The 25256-nt window shown below is 47.6% G+C and overlaps 1 protein-coding gene across 2 annotated transcripts in view; it reads left to right on the plus strand.

Annotated features, from left to right (window-relative positions):
* Positions 1 to 25256, plus strand: part of PAX5 (paired box 5) — a 131740-nt gene that overhangs the window by 100766 nt on the left and 5718 nt on the right. For both annotated transcript variants that reach the window (XM_030968636.1, XM_030968637.1), the window contains exon 9: positions 23004 to 23090. In XM_030968636.1, the coding sequence (XP_030824496.1) occupies positions 23004 to 23090 (87 nt within the window). The remainder of the gene's footprint in view (positions 1 to 23003; positions 23091 to 25256) is intronic.

A 25256-nucleotide genomic window follows, 5' to 3' on the forward strand; every position in this document is an offset into this window, starting at 1 on the left:
GCTGCAGGTCCACACTCAGTTCAGAGTAGGATGGTGACTTCTGGGTCCTGGCAGCAAGGAGTAGTGGGGCAACTGCACTCCTGTCTTTTCTGGGCAGTTACCCGTTCTTTGGGAGCACCTGCTAGGGTGGGTTGGCAGAGCTGCAGGATGTGGGGCTTAATGGTTCTCAGCCAGAGGAGGTACAGTATAGGTTCAGTGATGTAGAGTCATCTGAGCTGATTTTCCCAGGTAATAGATTTTATTTTTAACTACATATAGGCTTGTGTGACCCATTATATTGAATAACTGCACTGTTCCTCTCACTGGTTCCTTTAATAACAACCTTCTGCTCCAGCTAGTGTGAAGGTCAGCTGCAATTCCTGTAGGTTCTCTGTCTCATTTAAGTGAGAATTTGCTAACTAGCATCCAAAATGCCTTCTCAATCCTTCTTTGACTCCTGTCCTTTGCAGGACCAGTTTTAGAGCCTTGCTAGGGTAAGCACCATAGTCCCTGAGGGGCTGACAGTAAGGCAGGTGACAGACACAGTCTGCTACCATTGGCACATCTCTGCTTGTTCCAAAATGGCCAAATTCTCATGCCCAAGCACAGGCATGCGTTTGTTCTGCTGGCTCTCAGGAATTCATCTCACGACCTGCCTCTGCCTTGTTCTAGTTTTTGAAGCCTTTGCTAGAAATGTGCTTCCTTGATTAGATTTTTAATCATTAGCCCTGAATTTCTGCTTGTAATTAAGCAATTGTGTGAGTTAAGTGGTTAGAGACATGGGAAAAATGTATACATGATAACGCATAAGCAGTGTTTTGTTGCATGCTTGTTGCTACGGCCGTTGCCCCTGCTGATATGAGTAAACCCAGTCCTTACCATGCTGGGTGTACCACACCTACTGGGGTCTGCAGCTTGCCTATGGGACACAGGAGACCTTCACACTCTCTTGCAATTGCAAGATGTGTGGATTCAGCTTCATATTCTGTCCTTATCTTTTCTCCAGCCCCCATCACAGCTCATCCTAGCAGGAGCACTTTTGCCTCCTGCCAGACCCAGGTCCTTCCTTATCTCTCCCACAGGCAAGGAGGTACATAGGAGCCTGTTTCTGCTGCATCTCCATGACTTGTTCAAACACATGCTCAAAATTTCACATTTCCTCCTTCCTTTCCTGCAAAACAAGGGACTTGCATATCAGCAGTGAATTTCCATTTTTATATGGCTTGTCTGCTATGGCAGAGAATAAACTATTCAAATGCATTTCTCTGAAGGAACCAAACAAGCAAACACGTGGTTTGATTTCAGTCTGGAGCTCTAGGGACTGACGGCTGGCATTGTTTGAGGCTCCCATGAATGTGTTTCCTCTGCAGGCCATGGCCCTGCAAGCTTCTCCTGCCTTTTGGTGGCTGTCACCCTGTAGAATTGACTGGAGGGGAGCTGTCTGAGCTGTGCTGAGGTGCCAGCACCCACAGTGCTCTGATGTCACAGGGTGCAAGTGAAATGCCACGGTGGGGACAAATGTATACGTAGGTGGAAAACAACAGGCTGCGTGGTCAAGCTCAGAGGTAGTGCCTATTGGCACACTCCAGGTGGGTGCTGGTACTACGCATAGAACTGCAGGGTACGGCTGGAGGTCTCTCTTGGTTCACAGCTTCATCCACAACTAGAAGAGAACCCATCCTGTCAAGTGTTCAGAGGGTGCCAACCTGCATGATGCTATCAGCAGGCTCTAGAGCAGAGCGGTGATGTGGAGGCACATAGGCTGGGGAGGAGCGGGAAACCCAGCAAGGACAAACCAAATGATCCTGCACCAGGAAAAGGAGCACTTTGCTACAAAACAGGCTGAAGACTGTTTAGTTCCTGGAGGGGCTACAGGGATGAGGCAGACTGAGAGCTGACCATCAGTCTGTTATTTGCCCTGCTTGTGAGAATGATCAGCATTGTCCTGGGCAGGAGCTGGAGAGAAGAAATTATCCCCCCTCACTTGGAACTTATGGACCCACAGTGGGAATAGTTCTGGTTTGAGCCCCCTTAAAACAAATAAATAACTGATAGAACTCAAAACAAGCAAGATGCAACCGGGTATGACAAAAGTCTCCAAACTTTTCCCCCAGGAGGTGAGCCCAGTGGTGGAACAGGTTGCTGAGGGGTTGTGCAGTCTCCATGCTTGAGGATTTTCAAGACCATGGTGGGTGAAACCCTGAGTATTCTGCCCTGGTCTTATTGCTGATCCTGCACTTCCTGAAGACCTTTCCATCCTGAAATGACTGGTCATTCCATGACTCAGTGTTTCAACTGAGGCACTGCTGGAAATGTGCTGCAGAAATTCATATGTTTCTGCCTTATACTGTGAGTGGGGATGGAGTCAGGAAGCTGTTTACAGATGGAGATCAGGCCCCTCTCTGTAAAGGAGTGGTGCCATCAGTCCACACAGAGGAGACACTTCTGCTCTAGTTACCCTTAAATGACTGAGCCGGGAATCCCACTTTGAGGCTGGAGGGGGCCCTATAGACATCTTTTCTGTCATAGGAAAGATCCTAATGTCTACCCAGAGACTGGGAAAAATCACTTTGCACATTCCTTTTCCATCCTGTGACCATGGTCTCACTCTGCAGCAGTCCAGTGGAATCTTCTTCCAGCCCCTGGCTTGGCATCCTGTTTGCCTGTGCTCCATGCCCCATGCTTGACTCACTTTTTCCTCTGGGAGACTATTAATGACAGGAGGAAGGTGGGTAGATCCAACATAAGATTGGTGACTATTGCTATTCCTGGACATGCTGGGAGCAAGCATCAACGTTGACTCTATCATGCGGTATGTCATGGGAAGCCACAGGATCCCAGGAACAGCCAGCAATCTCACCTGGGGGAGGGGACATAGAAGTGCCTGGAGCAGCTTGTACAGAATGAACACTTCTCTTTAACCCTCATTTTCTGGTGGCTGATGCCTTGAACATGGAAGTTTATATTCCTTGTAAATGTTCATTTTGCCTAGTGCAGCTCTCTGTGTATTTTCATTATCTGTTTAAAGCTTTAATCCCCTGTTGGTTCCTACTAGATTCGTGCCCTCAGCATCATCTTGGGGCGCAGGATCCCACAGGTTACTAAGATACGGTATGCAGAAATTATCCCCAATAATTTGATACTGTTGTTACTATTTGTACACACTGTGACTGTGCCCCTAAGGTGCTATTGCTTTGGAAACATGGAGCAGTGTTTTCCCAGCAGCTTTTCCTTTCTGGAGGAAAATATCTGGGGAAGAGCAGGCTGGAGCAAACTGCATCTTCTCCACCCGGTCATGTACTTACAACATGAAGCCTTGTGCCACCAGGCAGTGCTTGCTCCATTACAGAGATATGGTCCTGTGGCTGTTTTCTTCTTTGGATGGAGATGGTGCTGTCTTCTGCTTGCAGTTTCTGCCTCCTCTGCTCCTTTTACTGCCTCAGACCTCACTTTGGGAGCTCAGCAGAAGCAAGCTGGGTGCGCACTAGGAAATGCAATATTTCTAGGGGGTTTACTCTGTGGCCAGTGTGGGGGCCTCAGAGCTCTTTCCTAAGGTGAAGTGTTCAAATGGAAGCACAGCTTCTGAAGCAGCTGTTGGAGTCACAGACACCATACAAGTGCCACATCTCCCTCACCTCTGGAAGGCTGGGCTTTCTCTCCAGTGCTATTAGTCCTCCTTCATGGGCTCTGCTGCCCTGCTGATTGGAGCTGGCATGCTGGCTGGGACCAGTGCTGCTTGCCTGGGGTTTTTCCTTGATCCTTTGTAGCTTCACAAACCACCAGCTTGTTTCCAGCACCGGCTCAGGTCTCTCCTCACAGATCACTACTCGTGTCCATCTGTTTGCTCCCAAGAAGTATGTGAAAGTCAGTGTTCTTCCATGTGTGGGGTAGATGGTTGTCATCAGCAAGCGTACAGAGGGGAAACATGAGGAGTGGTGCAAGAGCTACAGTATGTGTGCCTGCTCCAAGCAACCCATCCCAGAAGCTGTGTCCCATTTGAGCCCTGACAGCACTGGGGCAGAGGGTTTGCAGCAATTTCATTGCTGAGACAGGGGTTTGGACAAACCACACCTGTGTTCACCAGCGTGTGTGTGCCCTTGCCGTCATGCTTATGATGCTGCATCTGAGCTGGATGCTGCTAATATGCAAGTAGCCATGATAACTTGCTTATCCTTATTCCAGTTCTTGTCCCAGTTAGAAGTGCTGGGACAGCAACCCCTGTTTCCCCTCAGTTTCTGTCTCCTTCCCCCATTCCTTCTTCACAACTCCAGGGTTGAAGCCCCTGCTCTGCCACCCCTTTTCCCCTCCCCAGGGCTGCTGTTCACCCCATCCCCTCCTCTCCTGGCAGGTTCTGCATACTGGGTGACAGGAAAGGGTAGACTCTCCAGAACAGTGATGCTGAGAATATAGTCATTAATGGGACTCTTGAAACCCAGATGTCCTTTCTGAACACCGGTAATTTGTTTTTAATGAAAAACCATGCAGTGACCCTGAACAAATGAATTTCCTTTATAAGAAGTCTATGTGCAATTACCCGACTAAAGGGACCTGAAAACACTGACATTCAAAACTGGGCTTTGAAAAGAAAGGCATAAAAAATACCAATGCTGTCATTAGCAATCTTTTATCTAGGAGAAGATGCTTACTCTAATGTGTGAAGGGGAAGGAGATGATGTTGCAAACAAAACATGTGGCTTTCAAATGCATTTTTTAATTGTGGCTGGCAGATTTTGAGGCTGAGGAGTAGTAAGGCTGTGTTGACTTTGTCCTATTTGGGCTATTCCTCATACAGAGTCTGCAAGGGATGATATCCTTCCTGAGTCCACTGGCACCCTGCCTGCAGCAAGGGGTGCAGGGGGCCAGAATGCCAGCCTTGTGTCCTGGAGGGGTTAGGAGGCAGACATTTGGATGAGTGGGACTATCAGGATCCAGTCTGTAGAGATTGGTGGAATTTGGATCCACTGGCACACTGAAGACTTTATTCATAGTTTTTTTAGTTATTTTTAAACTATTTTTAGGGTTTTTTAAACTATGTTTTTTTAGTTATTTTTGATCTGGCTCTACCTTTGCCAAAGTTTGGCAACAGCATGTTGTAATCTCGTGACAATACTTAGGAAATAAATGAGAAGCAGCTGAGAGATAAAATGCCTAAAACCAGAGGCAGAGAACCAAATTGCAGTATGTGGGATGTCAAAGGGCATCAGAGAACCAGGTCCTCTTCTGTTGTCCAGCATAATGCTGGAACTGCTTTGTTACTTGAACACTGACATTGTTCTGGACAGTGAGAGTAAAAGGAGATTCTGGCCCCTTATGTTAGATGGACCTAAAGCAAATGAGGAATAAACCTTAACAATTCTTTGCTGCAGCAGAAAGTTTGCAAGTTACCTCCTCAGAGCTTGGAAGTGATGCCCAAGTGTGCCATTGTTTCCACCTGCTCCATGCTGTTGTTGTGACTGGGATAAGTATGTGTGTTCGGATTATAGCCACCTGCACCTTTTTGACAGCTCATGCAGCTCAAACCCAAACCCAGATGTCCACTGGTGCACCCCTAAGACAACTTCAGCCCCTGCAGATGCTCTCCAGAATATCCAAAGCTTCAATGCCACAGTCAGAAGGCCTGCTACTGAAGGGCAGAAGTGCTGATGTGGCTTTCTCTGGTTAAGCAACTTTTTGCATTTTTCCCCAGGTCTGAGGCTATAGAAGTGTCTCCCCACCCTTTTGTAGTCTTGGGAGAGAAATCCCAGAGAAGTTTCATCACCTATGATGGAGTATGTGACGTGCCATCACAAATACCTTGGGGCAAATTGCGTACCAGCTGACAAATTATTCTCTTAATTAATAATGAAACAGTCAGGTAGATGGTATATGTTTATACTCTGCTTGTATACATTTTGCATGAGGGTCTGCCAGAATCTTGGAAGTCTAGAGACTTTTTGGTTCTCATCTGTCAGGAATGTAATTACTGTGCTTGCACAGAATATAGATAAAATCTATATTGTTTTCAATATGATGTTGTCAAATATTATTTCATGGAATTAACTTAGAAATTATGCTGAAGAGGGCAGGAAGATGAAATGCTGGAAAGCCTACAGCCTTTGGATCTACTGATCCACTTTTGCCTTGTAGAGCAATCCTCATCTGGGGTCAGTTAGGCTCTCTGCTCTTTACTCCAGCTGAGGATGTGGTCCCCAGTGTCCCACACATGGCAAAGGCAGACCACTCTGCTTTGCTGGCCCTCTCTGCTCTGTCCATAATTTCTGCCTCCTCCTGTCGAGGTAAGACATTGTGCATATCTAAACATAAGTAAGCAAGGTGAAGTGTGTATAAACAAAGAGGTCTGTATGTAGGAGTGAGGAGGAGGAGAGAAAACATATTGTATCACTCTATTCTTTGGAAATTTCTATGCATTTGTAATAACAAAATTACCATAATTTGCTCGTTAACGCAGCTAGATCAGTCAAGCATTGTTCCAAACACGCAGAGGCTGCCTCTTGCTCTAGGTCTGCCAGTGAGTTAAGCACGGTAGAAATTAGCATGCAAATAGCCCTAATTCGGCAGAGCTGTCAGATCCCCACTCAGCTGCTTGTTCCCTTTGAAATCCCTGACAGAGGCTCAGGCAAGCCCATCCTCCAGTAGATCCAGCCAGAAGAGTACCGTCCTGAGTGACAGTTTGGCTACCTTCAGTCAAATCCATCTATCTCGTCAGCCAGCAGTGGTGACATAGGGGGCTGTGGGTTGGGGTGCATCTTCCAGCCAGTCCTCCATGCCAAAACTGTCCCCTCCCCACCCCAGGATGGTGCCAGGGTTTGGGGCTCCAGGAGCTGAATGACGCTCCCTTGGGAGAGGGGGGTGCTCTGTTCAGATACCAGTGTTCAAGTTAAGCTGCTCTTTGGATCAGAATGTTGAGGCTGGGGATTTTTAGTATTGAGGGATGGAAACCAGGGCTTGTGGTAATTTCTTCTGGAGCTTTAGCCAAGACTTCTGGGTTGTGTGTGGCTGCGAAGCTCATGGAGCATCACTGCAGAGGATGGTGCACTGGGCAGTGATGGGATGCTGCTGCACAATGTCTGCCCATGGTCCCTGAAGATGGGAGGAGAGAGAGAGGCATGCAGCTGGTGGCACAGGGCTCTGACCTGCATCACCAGAAGGGAGCCATGGGACCATTCCCTCTCCAAGGTACCCACAGAAGGACCCTGGTGGCAGCTGAGAATGGTTCTCTGTTAGTGATTGTTCAGTGTTACGGGTCCGATGTGTTGCCCACCTTTAAGCAAGATTGGTGGTTATAAAAGCAATAGTGAGAATTTATGAAGTCTTTTGTTGCTGGTTTGTTTCTTTCCTTTTAAGGGGAGGTTATGTTACTAAACATTTTTCTGTCCTCTACAATACAGTAATTTTGAGACCCCGTGTGCTGGCAGCTACAATGAACTGCTCCAAAATATCTAGAGGCAGAAATTTAAAGATGATGTGTTACAAGTTCACTAATATGCTGTGTAGGTCCTGGCACGTGGGTCTGATTTTAAGAGTTTGTCTTATGCAGGATCAGTTCACCCCTACCCAGGCAGCTCCCAGGGTCCCCTCTGGGCACTAAGGACACTCTCCCTGTATGTAGAGGGTGCAGGGGCACTGCAATCCTCCTTTGCAAAGGCAGGAACAGCTTTACAGAGAGTTTGCTAAAAGATCATTGTTCTGCTGGCTCTCAAAGACAGTGCTGACAATGGCTGACCAGATAATGCATCCCCAATGTGCTGGCTGAGACAGCTTGTTGACCAGCCAGATGTGTCATGGCAAGGGTGAGGCACACTGCTGCATCCTCTGCATTTCATGGGTCCACTCCTGTCTGCTCTTGTTTATTCATTACAGACAGCTGTCCTTTGGTGAAATCACAATAAGGAAAAGATAACTGTAATCAGAAAGCCATGAGACCTACAATAGTTCTGATTTTGGAAAGCTGCAGCTTGGATTAGTGTAGCAGAGCTATGAGAGTGGTAAGACATTGCACAGGTTGCCCAGAGAAGCTGTGGCTGCCACATCCCTGGGACTGTCCAAGGCCAGGTTGAAGGGGTTGTAGCAACCTGTGATAGTGGAATGGTACAGTTCCTGGGGTAGTTCCATGGCAGGTGTTGGGACTACATGAACTTTAAAGTTCTGTCCAACTCAAACCATTGTGCTTGTCTGTGATTCTGTGATTCAAGCACCAGTGTTCTGAGCCTCACACAGGCATTGCCTGTGAGCAAGGAAGGAACAGCTAGAGCTGACCTGGACTTGCAGGACTGAACTCAACTGCCTTGCACGTAGTGCGGTTTCTCAGAGAAGAGAAATAGCCATGTGAGAGCACACAACACAGATTATAATTTCATTCTGTTTTTCATGGTTGTGTCTCCTTTGTGTTATGTCAGCACAGAGTTTAAAAAAACTGGAGACTATGAAAGTGTCATGGTTGAGAACAGCAAGTTGTCGGAGCTTTGAGCCCTGCAAAGTGCCCAGCATCTGTCAGGGTTGCCAGCTGTGGCTCAGGCATCAGATGACCTTACATGTGGGGTGTGTGAAGCAGCCAGACTAGCCATCAAATCAATCAGGCAGTTCCAGACAAATTTCGTTTGACAATGAGCAAATGCCGAGATCCCCAAAGTAAGCAGAGTGGAAAGCACTTCATGGCCCACTGTGTCCATGGGCAGGAATGTGACATGCTGCTCTTTTTCTGCCATACCTCACAGCATGGCAGCTGGTAACAGTGATGGGAGAGTAAAGTCTACATTCCCATCACATCCGAGCTCAATGGCCAACTGTCCAGTGCTTGCATGTGGTGAGCGTTGGGATGATGCGTTTTCTTTCCTCCTGAGTGTTAGACCCTGGCTAGCCCACCTCTTGCTGAGATTCTTGTCTTAGAGGGGGCTTCTCATACACCATCCCCAGCCTGGGTTTCTGTATGCACTGAGCAATGTGCCTAGCTCAGGGTGACAGGGGTTCAATCTCTGCCCAGCTTCAAGGTGTCAAGAAGTTGTCCTGTAATGAGATGGAAGCCTCCTGCTTCCAGCATTTTTGTGGCCAAGGAAATGCTGCAGGCTAGATCCTGAACCCAAGCATCCCCCGCTCCCTGAACATTCCCCTCTGCCATGGGAGGATGACCCCTGTAGAGGTTTTGAGAGGACTTAGCCGCCATTCTCCTGCAGGCTGTTGTTTATGAATTCAGTATTTTTGCTACTTGCTGGACTTATTTTCTGAGATGGTAGGTTTGACTTCTTTATGATTGTTGCTGGAGAGGGTTTGCTTGCAGTTAGAACTGTCTGAACACATAACATCTGCCCTGTGGTAAACTGCAGTTCTCAGAACTTAAGCCTATGGCACAAATTGAAATGCTATGATAAAGTATTCTCTTCCCAGGATTTTCTGGATTCCTTGAGACTTTATCAAAACAAGTGAAAATGCTTGGACATTACAATAGATTGCAGTGTAGTGCAATTCAATGTAATGTGATCAGTGCAAAAGAAATAAAATGGGGTAACAGAAAGAATGAAAATCAAGTGAGGACTTTTAATCAAAATGGCATACTGTAGTAAAAATGAAGGAAGGTGCTCCAAGAACTGCCCCTTTTCCACAGCAGAAATTTCCTCTGAAAACACAGTTTGAAGCAGAGGCTATTAATCTGTAGGAAGCAGTGTTTGTATTGGAAACCTATTGTGTGGTCAGCTGTGTGGAGGCAGGTGTGAACCCCTGGACAGGGGATGCAGGAGCTGAGAGTTTGAGGATGTGTCTCCTACTCACGAGAGGCATGTTCTGGGCCAGGAGAAGAGCGACAGCCTGCATGAGGTAGTGAGAAGTCTCCAGAAAGAGGTATGTGTTCATTTGTTTCTGTCAGCAAATATGGCACCGGGGCACTTCAGATGAGAAAAAGTCATCAGTCTTTTATGACCTCAGTAGATTTGGGATAAGGCTCTGCAGTGACTGTAGAGTAAGCTGGGAAGTTTAAATATCGCTTCTTCAATTACTACATAAAAAGACTAAAAGCTGCACTCTTGTACTGACTTGATGTCCTTTCAGCAGCAGTTGCATTAAATCCTGTCAGTCTTAGGTGCTTTACCCCACCAGCAGCTTGTCACAAGTAACTGCTGGTTGAACGTGGGATGTCTTACTCGTGTGGAGAGGTGTGCACAGACTCCATGGTGGGACAAACAATGCCCAGGTGGGAGAAGGCCTGCTTGCTTTGTCTGTTAAAGGTGTGGGCACAGGGTGTTGGTGTGGCCCCATCTTTTTCTCTTACCAGCCTTCTTCAGTGTGAAAGAGCCATCTCAGCTCAGGCTAGCTTGTCTTTGATTCTTGCACATTTACTAAAGTCAGGAAACATAATGCCAGATGGCAATGAGGAGCTTGGTCCCTGTAAGGTATGCACTGGGCTGTTAGGAGCCATGTGTCCCCTGGGGCATGTACCATGACAAATCATGATGCCATCAAGAATTAACTTGCTATGTGTGGAAGGAGACTTCCTTCTCCTCCTGTGTCTTCTCTTCTTTGGTACCATTTTTGGCTGATTCAGCTGGATCAAATCAGGCTAAGCAGCTGCAGACATTATTTGGAAATGGTGTAGGCTACCAAGAATTTACCAGCAAAATGTCCCATCTGTTGTGCCAGAGGACCGAGCTGCCACGTTCCCAGACATCTGAGATTGACTGACAAGATTTTATTCTCTGCCTTTAATGGATGACTGTAATGTGGATGTGGTGTAGAAGCAAAGCAGTGCAGTGGAAATTAATTGAGAAATTATCTGTCTTTTGTCACTTAGGCATTCATTTGCATCATCTCTGGTGTCAGAAAGAAGACCTGACATTCTCTCTTCTGGGGATGTGTGTCTGTATTTCAAGCTTCCCACAATCACAAAGTGGGGAAAGCAGACCCTGATAGTGTGCTAAAGCCCAGACCAGGCGTAGATGAAGCCTGCAGCTGAAAACCTGGTCTTGCAGAATAGCTGAGATGCTGAGATTACAGATGCTCAGTTTACAGAGTTTATCTACACAGGAGGTGAGCACAGGAGACTTTTCCATCTCTCAATGATGCTGCCACCTTGGCAGAAAGGGCAGGACCTGGCCCTCTCCTGGGGCTGCTGTACCAGTCCCAGGTGAGCCATGGCCAGTCCATGATGGGGTCTGGGAGTCACCGAGGACTGGGGCAGTAGAGGAATGCCTGAGACAGTGCTGATGTGGGAGGATGCTCCCTCAGTCACGCAGATGCTTTCCTGCTCGTGTTCCCACACCTGCATTAGAATATAATTGAAGACAGCCTCCATGTCAGCAGCAATGTGCATGTATCAAGTTGCCAAAATGTTTGATTTCCAGGCTTTACAATATTTGTAGTCTATGTTATTATGGCATGTAACATTATATCTTCTGCTATGAGGTAAATTGTGTAATTCCTGGAGGTGGCCGCATGTTGCAGTGTCATTATGAAGGCTGAAGTTATAGAAAAGGCTCAAGTCAGGATGAAGCATGGAGTGGAATGTTTTCACCTGATCCAACTGCAATATTTCTGCTGCCTAGCTCAGATATTTTAATTCCGCAATATACTTCTTGTGACCTTTTACACCAAATTGGGATGAATCCATATTGCAAAACTTACTTTCTCTGAGTCAGTTGTTTACCTTTCATCCCACCTGCACTACCAAGCAGGTAAGTCTGGAGCAAAGAAGGTAAAATGGTGACTGCCCTGGTGTGTCACAGGGCTGCTTCTGCTCAGGTTGGGAGTGCATAGGCACAAAGGCATGGAGTGGTGTTCTGTGTGGATGCATCCCCTGTGCTGCTTGTCTGCTCCATGACCCTTGTCCACTCTGTGCTTCGCATCTGCCACATGTCCCTTGTCTGCTCTGAGACCCTCATCTAGCCTGCCCCTTTGTGTACTCAGTGCCCTGCATTCTCTCTGTGATGTTCATCCACCTTTTGCCACTCACCTGTACTCTGCCCAGGGTGCAAGGGGGCTTTGAGAGGGTTGCAGCAGCCCCACCAACCAGGCTTAAGGAGAGACAGTCTGGTATGGGCAGCTGCAGCAGCCAGACAGAACAGCAGTGTGTTCCTAGCCCCATATCTGGCAGCACTGGTGCTTAGGCTCTGCACATGGCCAAGTGTGGCTTGCTGATCTTGCTGATCTTGTTATCACTGATATCACAGTGCAGCTTCCTGATGCTAGGTGCACCTGGGATCCCTAGAGTCTGCAGGCTAGTGGCTGGTGGAGAGGGGAGATGACTCTACAGTGGCAGCTGAGAGGCAAGGGGCGAATCCCTCATTGCAATTAATTGCAATGCCATCTTATATTCAGATGAGTTGGGCAATTGTCCTCTTGTATAGAGAAATGAATCTCTCCTAATGCAGTTCCAATATGGTTGCTCTGTGGCACCACCTACCTTTGTTGTATTAAAGTTAAATACCTTTGTGTACAAAAGTTTAAAGTGCATAGCTAAAACCTATGTGCTTGCAGTAATTGCAGATGTAAATCTTTTTGTCATCCTGCAAAGACTAGGTGAGGTATTTCATAAATATGTCAGAAGCAGCATTAAAATTTTATGGCAGGCAGCACGGGTCGAGAATACTACAGTGACTTCTCAGCAAGGTACGTCCACCTTAACCCACAACTCATTAGTCATCGATGGGATTTCTGTGCCTCATAGCTTCTTGGAAATGCAGTAGCGTTACAAAAATCTGCATGTTTTCTTACAATATGACAGCCCACTCAGAACTGTTAAAATACTACATCTTTGACCAGTGTTGGATAATGTAAAGATAAAATAAGGGAGAAAGACTGGCCAAACTGTGTAACCACATAATTATATTCAAATTCATTAGAAGTTAATTGGCAGTCTAGATGGGTCTTGGAACTTTGCAGAGATGCTCTCTGAATGTAAGACAATGTTTATTCTCAACTGTAATAAACTTCTCCTTGCCTGATGTGCAGGAGCAATTAGCCAAAGTAGGGGCTAATTTCATTTTGAAATCACATGGGTGAAAATTTAGGAGATGGCTGCACCTCAGCCACTCTCTGAAGGGTTAATCAATGACTTCAAGATGGGACAGACATGGGCTGGATGTTTTTTTGGTGAGTGTGAGTGTATGAGGGGTCATAGATGATTATAAGTGATCCATTGATCCACTTACAGCAGATTTGCCAGTGGATTTACAAGCCTGCGTGTGTAAGGAGCATGCACATATCTGTGTGTCCATGTTGTCAGGTCTTGTTAGTGTGTGTGTGTGTCTGTCCTTATATGTGGGGTGTGTTTCTGTATGTGCACCCTTGCTGCTGCAGCCCTGACATCCCAGAAAAAGAATGCCTGGTCCCCTTGGCTCTGTGTGCAATACCCCACCTGCTATGAGAGCAGACCCTGGCTTTTGTCCCCAGCATTTCTCCAGGGGGCATCCAGCTGGATTGCTGTGATAGTGTCTGTAGGTAAATGAACATGAAGTGTATAGTTTTGTATATTTCTTTATAGAAATGTATATATTGTAGCTTCTTGGGGAAAAAGAAAAGTGTGTCGTTCCTCATGTTTTTAGGAGAGAAAATAGTTCTTACAAAACAAAAGTATTCCTCTGTTTGTTCAGATTTGTTTAAGGAGGATGTTGCAGATGCTCAGCAGCCAAAGTAGAGTCTGGCTTGTACCACTGGCCCCTGTAACTAACAATTATTGCCACATTTTCTGGTAGTTATTCCTACAGGCAGAATGCTGTCTAATTATTAATACAGATTAGTGGCATTGCCTAGGATCCTGTGAATGCCAGTATCTTGGGGTTGGCCTGATGGTTGCAGCACATCACAGCTCCAGACACTCTGTCTCGGCTAAAGGTAGATGAAATATTTGATGTAGTTTTGTTGTGTTGTGTTGAAAGAACATGGGTAAAGGGCTTACTGCTCTAAGGACTCACTGTTTGTCAGGGTTTTTTTCATTTAAGATCAACAAGTGAAGGTTTTGTCCTGTCTAAGTTTTTCTTATAAACATCTGTGAGGGCTGTTCTTCTGCTGAAATCTATTCTTTTCAATTCCATCATTGGAATAAAAAAGGCTGATGGTGGGATATTAATTGTACTGAAAGCATTTCCACTTCTCCATTATAATGCTTTTTTCACTTCTTTCCTGTGAGAATAAATAGATTGCTCGATACCATGCCAGGTAAGTGCAGGTTCAATCAGAGCAGCTTCCCATTTTGATGCAGAGGACCTCAGGTGTGTTGAAAAGCAGCTCCCTTTTTTTGAATCTACTCACTGAAGAGGTTTTCCAAAATGACGTTTTTCAGCCTCCTTCGGAAACATTTATTTTTATTAAAGCTTCTTCCCACAACAACCCATGCTAGCCCAAGTACCACGTGGGCTCCATCATGCGTCACTCTGCTCAGAGTGAAGATATGTCTCTTTGGGGTGGTGTTTGCATTGCTTGCAGGAATGGGCACAAGAGTGGCATCTGAAAGGGGCATATTGGCCCCCCAGGCTGCCAGATCCTTCTGGGGGATCTGGCTGCAGCATCCATTGACATATGTTGGATGTGACATTCATTCTGGCATAGTTTCTGGCGACACAGTCTTGAGAACATTCTCCAAGCCTGCCCTTCAAAGATTCATCTATGAATCCCACCGGCTTGTCCTGGGTGTTAGTTGGTTATGACCCTGAGTATCTTCATTGAAACAAATGGGATGGATCATGGAAGGCTTTTGCTAGATACAGGGTATTTTTCTGCTCAGCTTCTTCCCAGCGGGGGTGAGGGGGGGACAACGCTATTTCGGAAATACCTGCTTTGTTACAGTAGGAGTGTAGTTTGGTATTTTGCCCCATTTTTGGCACTTCTGCAGCATGTATACTGCTCGGTCTAGAGCAGGCAAGCTGGCAGCCAAGCATGCTTGGTCTGCAGAGCTGAAAGCAGGGTGATCCATTTCCTTCCTCCAGTGGGACTTCTGCCCAAAGAGCAGGTGAGGGACCAGAACACCTGGCAGATGACGGTGGCTGGCCTGTGGCATGCCCAGGGTTGCTACTCCCCCTGCTTAAATGCAGCTGATATTCTTGGATTACAGCAATGTATATCTCTGATCCTGCTATTTGCTAATGAATGTTGAAGTTAGAAGAAAGTCCAAGATTCAATCAAAACAAAAACCAACAATAAGAATTACTCTGGTCTTTTCTTCAAAGGTACAGTTTTTTCTTCCTTTCAAAGGTATGGTTCGTTTACCACTGAGACTTTTGGCTAAGTTTTCTTTTTTTTTTTTAGCCTCACTGACCTCAGTTTGAAATTTAGTATTTAGTATTTCTCTGAATTTAAAAGGAACATATTTGTTTGGAAAACAACTGATTTAAAAAAAAAACAAAAACCAAACCCAAATCCATGACTCTCACTGAAGTGTTTTGTCTGAATTGTCAAAAATATGTTAGTGACGTGAAATAACATTTTTTACATGTGATGTGGAGTATCAGCTGAAAGGTTTTTCCCAGCTCTCCTTTTCATGGGGAAAACTTCTAGTGGAATGACTCCTGTGAGCTTCAGAGGCAGCAGCTTCCTACACAGGACTGCAAACCTCATTCTCTCTCACCCTAAATCACTGCAATAGCTTGATGTGGAGAGGAAAGTTTATTTTACTGAGGGAAAACCATGCTGTTGTTCTCTACTGAAAGCCCAGACCCTTTTCCTGGTAACCTATAGTTGTTTGTCCCTCTGACTTTATGTGGGATGTTGCCTGAACTGCTGGATCATGAAACTCTGGGGTGGTATTGGCCCAGGGTGACAAGAAGCTTCTGCTTTGATTTATATCCTTCAGCTCAGGCAGTGACTGGCCCTGTGGCCAGCAGAACTTTGATGTAACAAATTTCCAGACTGTGTTTGGATAGCTTCTGCCTCACAGAGTCAGCCAGGGATGTGTGGGTGTGAACACTTGGCTCAGTGCAGTGCTTATGCCTGCTCCCCATGCATTCAAGCATGTCTTTGCTTACCAGGGTAATGATGGTTATTGGAATTCGCTGAAGAAATTTATGATCCATGTGATTACTTCCTCAAAATAAAACTATAGAAAACAAATAGAAGTCATGAGAATGTTAATTTTGAAAAGTAACAGTAAGATCCCTCAGCAGAAGGGAAAGGTAGAGGCACCAGGAGTATAGACATACAGGGAGATGGGTTTGTCTGCAGAAAACCAACCTAGGGACAAATACAGCAGATAGCTTTTAAACTTATCCCAAACCCCCAGAAGGAATGTTGAAGATATTGCTGCTCTGGCCTAACTCCGCATTTTGTCCCCATACCTTCTGTTCTTGTCTCTTAAGCAGTTGTGTTTATTGAATACCATTTCTCCTGGTTTCTTTTCATTTCTTGCCAGATGGAAGGGCTGAGTAACACATTGTCCTAAATGCAGAGCTTGATTAACAAAAAGGCCCAGCAGTGGACACTAGTGGAGAAACCAGAGGCTGCAACAACTCTGGCTGAAGGGATGGCATGGCTGCCTGATCATGGTCACTCTCCCTGTTGGGTGACAGCTGGGAGCTGTCACATGGCTGTGGCAGGGAGGAGAGTCCATTGCATACCTTCATGTTATATCACCTGCAGCTGCATAACCCGCCTTACTAGTAACTGTTACATGGATACCAAACTTCTACCCCCATGTTCCTCATGGCTTCTCCATGTCCCAAATGCTTGTGCAAAAACCTGGTGTCTGAGAAAACTCAGCAAAAAGTGTCCGAACCCGTGTCTGTCGGCATGTAGATGGTTCTGTCTTGGTTTGAAAGACAGGTGCCTGCCAAGGAAGGTGGGAGCCTCCCTTGGAATGGAAAATATTACCTCCTACCCTTCAAGTTATTATGACTTTGAAATGATGGAGCTGTCAGGCAAAGATAAGGGAAAAGGAATAACAGTTCTTTACTTAAACAAACAAACAAATAAAACAAGGCAAACAAACAACAGGAGCACCAACAAACAAACAAAGGCACAGACCCAGTCCCAGTCCCAGCACAGCCCCAGTCCCAGTCCCAGCCCCAGTCCCAGCCCCAGTCCCAGTCCCAGTCCCAGTCCCAGTCCCAGCACAGCCCCAGTCCCAGTCCCAGCCCCAGTCCCAGCCCCAGTCCCAGTCCCAGTCCCAGTCCCAGCACAGCCCCAGTCCCAGTCCCAGTCCCAGCACAGCCCCAGCCTCAGTCCCAGTCCCAGTCCCAGTCCCAGCACAGTCCCAGTCCCAGTCCCAGTCCCAGTCCCAGTCCCAGTCCCAGCCCCAGTCCCAGTCCCAGTCCCAGCCCCAGTCCCAGTCCCAGTCCCAGCCCCAGTCCCAGCCCCAGTCCCAGCCCCAGTCCCAGTCCCAGTCCCAGCACAGCCCCAGTCCCAGTCCCAGTCCCAGTCCCAGTCCCAGTCCCAGTCCCAGCCCCAGTCCCAGACCCAGCCCCAGCCCCAGTCCCAGTCCCAGTCCCAGTCCCAGTCCCAGCCCCAGCCCCAGTCCCAGTCCCAGTCCCAGTCCCAGTCCCAGCCCCAGTCCCAGCCCCAGCCCCAGTCCCAGTCCCAGTCCCAGTCCCAGCCCCAGTCCCAGCCCCAGTCCCAGTCCCAGTCCCAGCACAGCCCCAGTCCCAGTCCCAGTCCCAGTCCCAGTCCCAGCCCCAGTCCCAGCCCCAGTCCCAGTCCCAGTCCCAAGCACAGCCCCAGTCCCAGTCCCAGTCCCAGTCCCAGTCCCAGTCCCAGTCCCAGTCCCAGCACAGCCCCAGTCCCAGTCCCAGTCCCAGTCCCAGTCCCAGTCCCAGTCCCAGTCCCAGTCCCAGCCCCAGTCCCAGCCCCAGCCCCAGTCCCAGTCCCAGTCCCAGCACAGCCCCAGTCCCAGTCCCAGTCCCAGTCCCAGTCCCAGCCTCTCTCGGCACTTTGCCCTCCGGTGCAGTTCCGGGCACGGCCAGCAGGGGCGCCGGTGGCTCCCGGCCGGCAGGGGATGCGGTGATTCCCCCGCGGCTGCAGGGGGCGCTGTGGCGCCAGCTCGGCCGCCTCTCCCTCATGGGGCAATGGCGGGTGAGCCAGCGGCAGAGGGAGGAAAGGGGTTTCCAGAAATGGAGCTTCCCGAAAAGGGGCTTCCAGAAAAGGGGCTTCCTTGGCAAATGCATGGGGAGCAGCTGATCTTAGTGCCTCACTGGCTGCTGAAATGCACTGTAGCAGGAGCCTCAGGCTGGAACAGCAGGGGCGACCATATCTGGGGTGGCAAAACAAAGTGTAGCAAGAACTCGAAGGTATGCCAGGAGCTGTGGGGGTCTCGGCAGACACAGGCTGTTGGGTAAAGCGTAGCACAAAGCACAAAGCAGTGGCAGAAGACAGCGGGACTGGGCAGTGGCAGCCAGGCTCCTTCTGGAGGGGGGACAGGTTGTAGTCCCAGATTTTCCCCTAAGGCACTTGAGCAGATGGGAAGGGTTGTTTCCAGTGTTGAAAAAGTCCCAGTTCAATGGTGGCTTCAACAAGCAAAGGCTTACCAAAGGGAGAAGCAGTGAAGAACAGAACCCTGCAGTGATGGCAAATTCTCCCCACAGCAGCAGCCTGGCACCAAGACCATGACCGTCCCTCCTCTGATCCTGAGAGTGAGGGCGAGAGCTAAGGCGGAGCGCAGTCCCTCACTCCCCAGCCAAAATCTTGGAACATTTGTGCACTTCCTGAGAGAAAGCCCCCCAGCTTAGAGCCCCCCTCCTCCAAGCCACGTCTTTTGTCTCTTAAGTATCATAGTTATCATCTCAGAGGAAACAAATGGGAGAAAATTCCCTCAGAGAAGGAAAAAAAAAGGAAAAGTCCTAACCTCCAACATTCCTGTTGCACTGTACTGGCTCTGGAGCTTCTGATTCATGAGGTCTTTCTTATGTGTTATACTTAGAAATGGCATATGAAGCTCCTTTGCAGACTATTTGCACAAATTCTGCATTTCAGTCCAAAAGTACCATCAGCTGGACAATGACTAATCTGCTGTTTTCTGCTGGTGCTGTCGCGCAGTCCTAGGACTCATGACTGCTATGCTTCATAGGGCTGCAGCCAGATGCTCTACATGTTGAATGATGTAGTGTAGTGACAGTGGTCAGGCTTTTTCCATCCTGGGAAGTTTCCACACCTTGGCTGAACATGGCCTCTGTCAGAGCTGGTCATGCTTTGACATCCTTCTGCCTTTCTGCAGGGCACAAAGTTTTTCCTTACCCTCTTGGCCCATTCCCACTACTGGTACATGGATGTGCCTGCAGCAGCAGTTCTCTAAAGCCACAGGAGTATGAAAAACATGGTGATATTTTTTCATTTATTTCTTCGTTCTTGAAATGCTTTTCAGCTTCTCTACAAATTGGGAAGAAGACTTTCAGGAAGCTTACCTTAAAATCAAGAAGACTGATAAACATGAGTTGGGGTCCCCAGAGAAAGAATGCAGCAGAGTGGACAGTACTGTTTTGCAGCAGCAGAAGGCCCATCCACCACCATCCGACTGTCTATCTTTGTCCCACTGTCTCAGGGTGGACTGCATGTCCCGGGGCTTGCCACTGGTTTGTAGCAGCAGTGTTATTGGGAATCAGCCTTTGTTCTTTCCCCTCACCTCTACTTCTGGGAGCATGATGGAACGGTCTGACCCCTTTAGGGCTAAAGCCGTATGTGGAGTGTAGAGACAGGTTTGTGTCAAAGAGGTGAGCTAACTCTCACAGGAATCCTTTGTTTTGTGTCTTTGTGTTTCATGGAGGTGAGAACTACGGCGGAGAAAGCTTATTTCATATTACATGAAGGAGGCATGTGTGTGATTCCCACCCTTTCCTCATGTTGTGACAGTCAGTGTGCGCAACATACTGCGCGTGTGTGCATCCTTGGATGGCTGATCCGTGGTGTTTGTTTTTGAATGGGGCGAGGGCTGTCTGCTAAGAAGTGCTGTCAAGAAGTGTAGTTGATGGACGTTGGAATATCTGGTGAAATTTGTGAAGCAGTCATGCAATGTTCATTCATCTACCTTAGTTTCACTTAGGGCTGTACCATTTGTCTGCCCAAGTGTTGTGGTGGTAATAAACAGGGCTTGAAATTTTCTCCCCCACTTCTCTTTTTCCCCTCCCTTCTTCCACGTTTCTATGTTTCTTTCCTCTCATTTTCCTTCTTTCCCTCCTTCTCTCTCTCTCTCTCTCTCTCTTTTTCTTTTCCCCTCCCCCTGCTCCAGCAAGGCTGATGGATATGCAGAGTATGTTAAGAAGTGAGCAATACTGTCACTGAGCTGATGGTGCTCAGTGACTCCTCGGGCTTCTGGCTGGTCTGTACTGCAGGAGCTTGACACCCTGACCACTGAGGCATAAAAAACAGAGAATTGGAAGCCTCAGCCTGACAGGCACTGGAGCATCCCCCAGAGAGGGTCCGCGATGTGTGTCTGTGTGTGAGTGTGGGGAGGAGGGCAGTGGGGATGGTGGGGGAGGAGGGCAAGACAGGAGAGGATGAAACAATGAAATGTCAGCCCATTCCCACCCACAGCCCTGCTGCAGCAGTGATAAACGCTTGGAAAGTGCTGCTGCCCACTCCATGGCATGCACAGCATCAGCATGGAATGGACTGTGTCTGTGCAGCTCCAGGAGAATAGGACAGGGGAGGGAGAGGGGGATGGAAGAAGGGAGGAAAGGATCAAGGGAAAGGAGAGTGCTGGGAGAGCTGAAAATGAGGTGTCATGTTGTCCAAGGGGAGAATGCTTCCCCTTGGGATGAAGCTCTTGCAGGCATAAAACAGCTCATTGTGAGCTTTTTTCCAAGCCTGGAGTGCTCCTGGTGCAGGAATGACAGGACAAGCTTTTCTGTGCGCTCTGTGCAAAGAGCCCACAACAGCGATCTACATCTCCTGTCCTGTCCACTCTGTGCCTGGGTCCATGCACTGCACAGCTCTCAGGAAGGGTGTAGCAGCAAGGCTCACTCCCATCTGCTTTTGTGTGTCATGTCAGTCAGGCAGCACAGCTGTTTTGCGCAACTCAACCAGAGCTAAACCTTTGAAAATCTCACTTCCCTGTGGAAAGGAAGAAATGAGACCCCTGGGAAAGGTGGTGTGTGATAGCCTTCTTGTAGAACAGGTACCCAGAGAATGAAAGGATTTCAGTGTGCCACACATTGGCAGGAGAATGTGACCGTGACTTCAGGCCTGGGAAACAATTGTGACTCTCACAAGTGAAGTTCCCAGACAGACCTTTGCCTGTGTGCTTTGCAGGCTTGGGCAAATACCAGAAACACAGGCTGGGCCAGAGATGAGCAGGATGCCCAGGAGCTATAGAAGCAGGGAAAAATCAGGGAGGACTCTGGGTGAGACAACAGCCTCAAGTGTTTTGATGCAGAGGCAGAAAGGACATAAGAGAAGCTTCTGTGTCCTGCAGGAGAGAGAGGGATCCCTGTCTGGTGGAAGGCAATGGGGATGCTCTTGCCACTGGCTGCAGTATGTCAAGTGGCTGCAGTATGCTGAGCATCTCTTTAGGCATTGTCAACTTTGCTGTGCCTTACTCGTTTAGAATGAGCACTCTGACAGAGGTAACCTTCAGGCACTGAAGTCATCCATCAGCCATAGGGACAGAGCTGAGAAGAATTGTAGGTACTATGTACTTCCCTGTGAAGGAAGGTTTGAAACAGCTCAATTTTTCATGGCACAGGGTGAACTACTGCCATTCCTTAGAGGCAATAAGGAAAACCCTACTCTGAGCTTGTGAAGAGTTGTTGGCACAGCAAGGTGTGCTAAGTGTGGAAGCACTTGCTGCTGCATATTTTGGCCCTTCTCTCTATGGAAGCTGTGTTGGGGAGAGAGAGTAGGTTGCTCCTAGTAAGTGTCATGGGTCCAAAGGGCTGCAGAAAAGAAACAAGGAAGAGATGCTAACAGAGACTTCCTGTAGCAGACTAGTGATGGGCTGGTCCGGCTGTCAGCACACTCAGTCTGTTCATCTTGTGATGCAGGCAGAGAGGCAGCTTGTTTTCACTGAAGCAGAATCATGTGGAGATCAAGCCATCCTGGACCTTACCATATGTTTTGGTGACCAGAGCATCATCCCCTCTTCCCTGGCACCAGTGTGCCAGTAAACGGTCAAAACCATGGCTACTCACTGGCCAGGAGAGCCAGATGTGGTTTCCAGGTTGGGTCTATAGATTGTACGGGACAAGGGTGCTTGAGCTGCTCAGGACACACTGTCAGGGGTCCACTGCCTAGCTGGGGTTATGGCAGCTCCTGGATATGGGGTCATGGCTATGCCAGCGCCAAGGACCAAAGCAGGCAAAGGTCGTGGCAAGGATCTGCTGTGGCCTGTCAGCCCTCAAATCTTGCCTTAGGAAACATACCCTTTCTCCTGCTGTGCCGTGCTTTTATATATTTACATGTGGGAGAGGGAGAAGGGAAGGAGGAACAAAGAGAGAGAGGAGGAAATCTGTAATTCAAGGAATATTTCCTAATAAAACAGCAGCAGTGTTGGCATTTGTGTGGTGGAGGGGCCAGGTCACAGCCCCATGGTGCAAGGCTCTGTTCTGAAGACCTTGCAACTGAAGTATGAAGCAGGTGACATATGAAGAGAACAAACAGATGGGAAGAATGCGAGCTGATGGGGAGATAAATAGCCATAATTTTTCAAGCATTTTTTGTGCTTTTATCTGCAGGGTTCAAATCTGTCTGAAACTAAAGCAAACATCCCTCTCCTTGGGTTACAGTGTTGGAGAAATATCTGTGACCATGACAAGTTTTCCATGAAGGGTATCCAATTTCTAGAAACTGTCTGGTACGTCTTATCCTGCAGCAGAGACCATCTGGACGGCTCTGTCCTTGTATTGTGCTTCTCACCTGAGTCCTGTAGGGCTGGAGAGGCAAAGGCCAGCCCCATCAGTGTGTCCCAGAGGCCTGGGCTGCAGCACAAAAAAGACACGTAAAAGATGTGTGCACCATTTACTTAATCCTTTATTCCATATTCCCCTTCCTCAAGGTAGAGTGTCCACCAGTGCTTTTACTGTGGCTGTCAGTAGAGCAGAGCACACACTGGAGAGCCCCTTTACATCAAAATGGTAACTGTCATCTCAAATCAAATGACCTTTTATTCTGTCTTTATCTCTTTAACTTAGGGAGCGAGTTTTCTGGGAGCCCATACAGCCACCCACAATATTCAACATACAACGACTCCTGGAGGTTTCCCAACCCTGGACTCCTGGGTAAGTGTTCACCCCTGTCTAGAGAGATCAGTGCAAGGTGTGCAGTGTTTGTCCAGCCCTGGGATGGGCAAAATGTGTGTCCTAGCTTGTCCTCAGTCATGTTTAGACCCAGAATGGGACTGCAGGTCCCCACTGGGATGCATGATTACTCTTGGTTCACTTTGCCAACAAGACGGCCCAAATGTCTTGTCTTCCTGCTTCTGACAAAAATCCATCCAGAGACATAGAGTATTGCTGGAAAGCAGGGTCACCAAGTTTTTTGAGGGTATGGGACCCTGTTCAGACAAAACTTGTGATGTCAGTTTGCTTGCAGCCAATTGTAAGCTCCACTGCTTCCTATGACATTGCTGCTTGCTTGTGTGTGTGCTTTGCATTTCTCCCTGATCTCATGTTGTGTTTGCTTCCCAGTTGTGTGTATGCCCACTCCATCTCTCCTCAGCAAGAGACCACTGGTACAGCCTCACTGATGCCAGCATGGTCCTTATGAGCAATGGGAGACAGAAGCCCTGTAACTCCTGCAGGATCATGGCCCTCATGTGAAGGATAAACATAATCCATTTTACACCCCGTCAAAAGCTGGCCCACTTTGACCTTATATACATGTAGCATGCAGTAATTAGAATTTTTCCCTGCATAATTTGCATGGATGAGGTAAGTAAAATACCAATTAATTGTCATCTCTCAACACAGGAGTAGCATGCCTTAGAGATTTCCAGATTTATGGATGACAGGGCTGTTATATGTGACCTCCAGCAGTGAAATAATTTTGAATTTTTGTCATACTTTTTTCATCCAGTTTCTTTGTTTTAAGTAATTGAGTCCCCATGTAATTGAACCACCCAGGCTGTATTCATCATGGTTCTTGTCCTTAAACAAATCCTTCGGGAGCAATAGACAGCCTCTGCCTCTCATGCCATGGTGCTGGTATAATGCTGTTATTTGCTGTGCCACATTTAAGGGTTTGTTAGCGCTTCCATCATAAATCAACAGACAGATCTTCAGCTAATATGGATGGGCATAGCTGCACAAAGCCAGGGGAGTCCCCGTGCTTAAACCCACTGTTTCCATGGCCACAGCCAGTGGTGCTGGCAGAATTTTGGTTGAGCAGCATGGGGAAGATGCTTTTGCCAGAGGCAAGAGCACACACCATGCTTTCTTCATTTCTCATTTTGCAGCTCCTTTTGAATCAGGAAAGCTGCTTCAGCAATGCTCTGCATCATGGATAGGCCTGGGAAGCCAGGTTTTGTGTAAAACAACAACAACAACAAAAAAAACCCTTAAAAAAGAGTTTCCTTCTGAAGTGTTAAAGAAATTGGCATGATACTAAAAGTAAATGACAACCCAGCTCTCATCCTGCTCTTCTGCATGAAGACAGGACTTCTGGAGAGGCTCCTGGGCTGTTTACTATCTTCCTGCCTGGGGATATTCACCTCCATTAGAAGGGTGTGCACTCTTTCTGGAGCCGCCCCAAAGCCATTCCTGAGCAACCCCACCAGTGTGGGCAGTGGCCCTTCCATTCTGTCAGCAGTAGGTTGCAGCCATGGCCTGCTCAGCTCTTTATTGGAGGTGATGGACCTGTACCAGCTCAGAGCATGCTGTCCACAGTGTTGGGCAGGGTAGGTCCCTGTGATGCCTTGAAGATGCTGAAGATGGGTAGGTCTGGGTCAGCAGAAGACTTTATACAGAGGCCAGTCATGAGACAACTGCTTGCTGCCAGGACCTTTTACCTGTGCCATATCCTTTTTTCTGCACTGATCCTCTTTTTCTCATTTCCTTTTTGGATCATGCATTTTGGGGGCAAATTCTGACTGATCTTTGACATATGAACGGTTATGGGCATAGTGTGCTTCTTACAGCAAAGCTAATTCCCTGGCTGGAGGGGATTTCTTCAGCAGATTTCTTCATGCATTTACCCAGCAGCATGCTGTGAACATGTGTTTAAATGAGGCAAGGGCAAAAAGAATCAGAGGCTATAATATTTTTCCAGAAACTGTAGCTTTTTTGAAATTGAAGTGTTTCATGCTATAATGTCAATGCTGATTTTTTTTTCTGTTGGAAAACGTAAAACATATAATCTTGGCTTCCTTATTTTTGTCCTCTTCAATATACTTTGATTTCAGCATTAAAAAAAAAAAAAGAAACATGAGTTTTTGTTCTGCAGCGAGC

Source organism: Camarhynchus parvulus, chromosome Z (genome assembly GCF_901933205.1).
Source record: "Camarhynchus parvulus chromosome Z, STF_HiC, whole genome shotgun sequence".
NCBI lineage: Eukaryota > Metazoa > Chordata > Aves > Passeriformes > Thraupidae > Camarhynchus > Camarhynchus parvulus.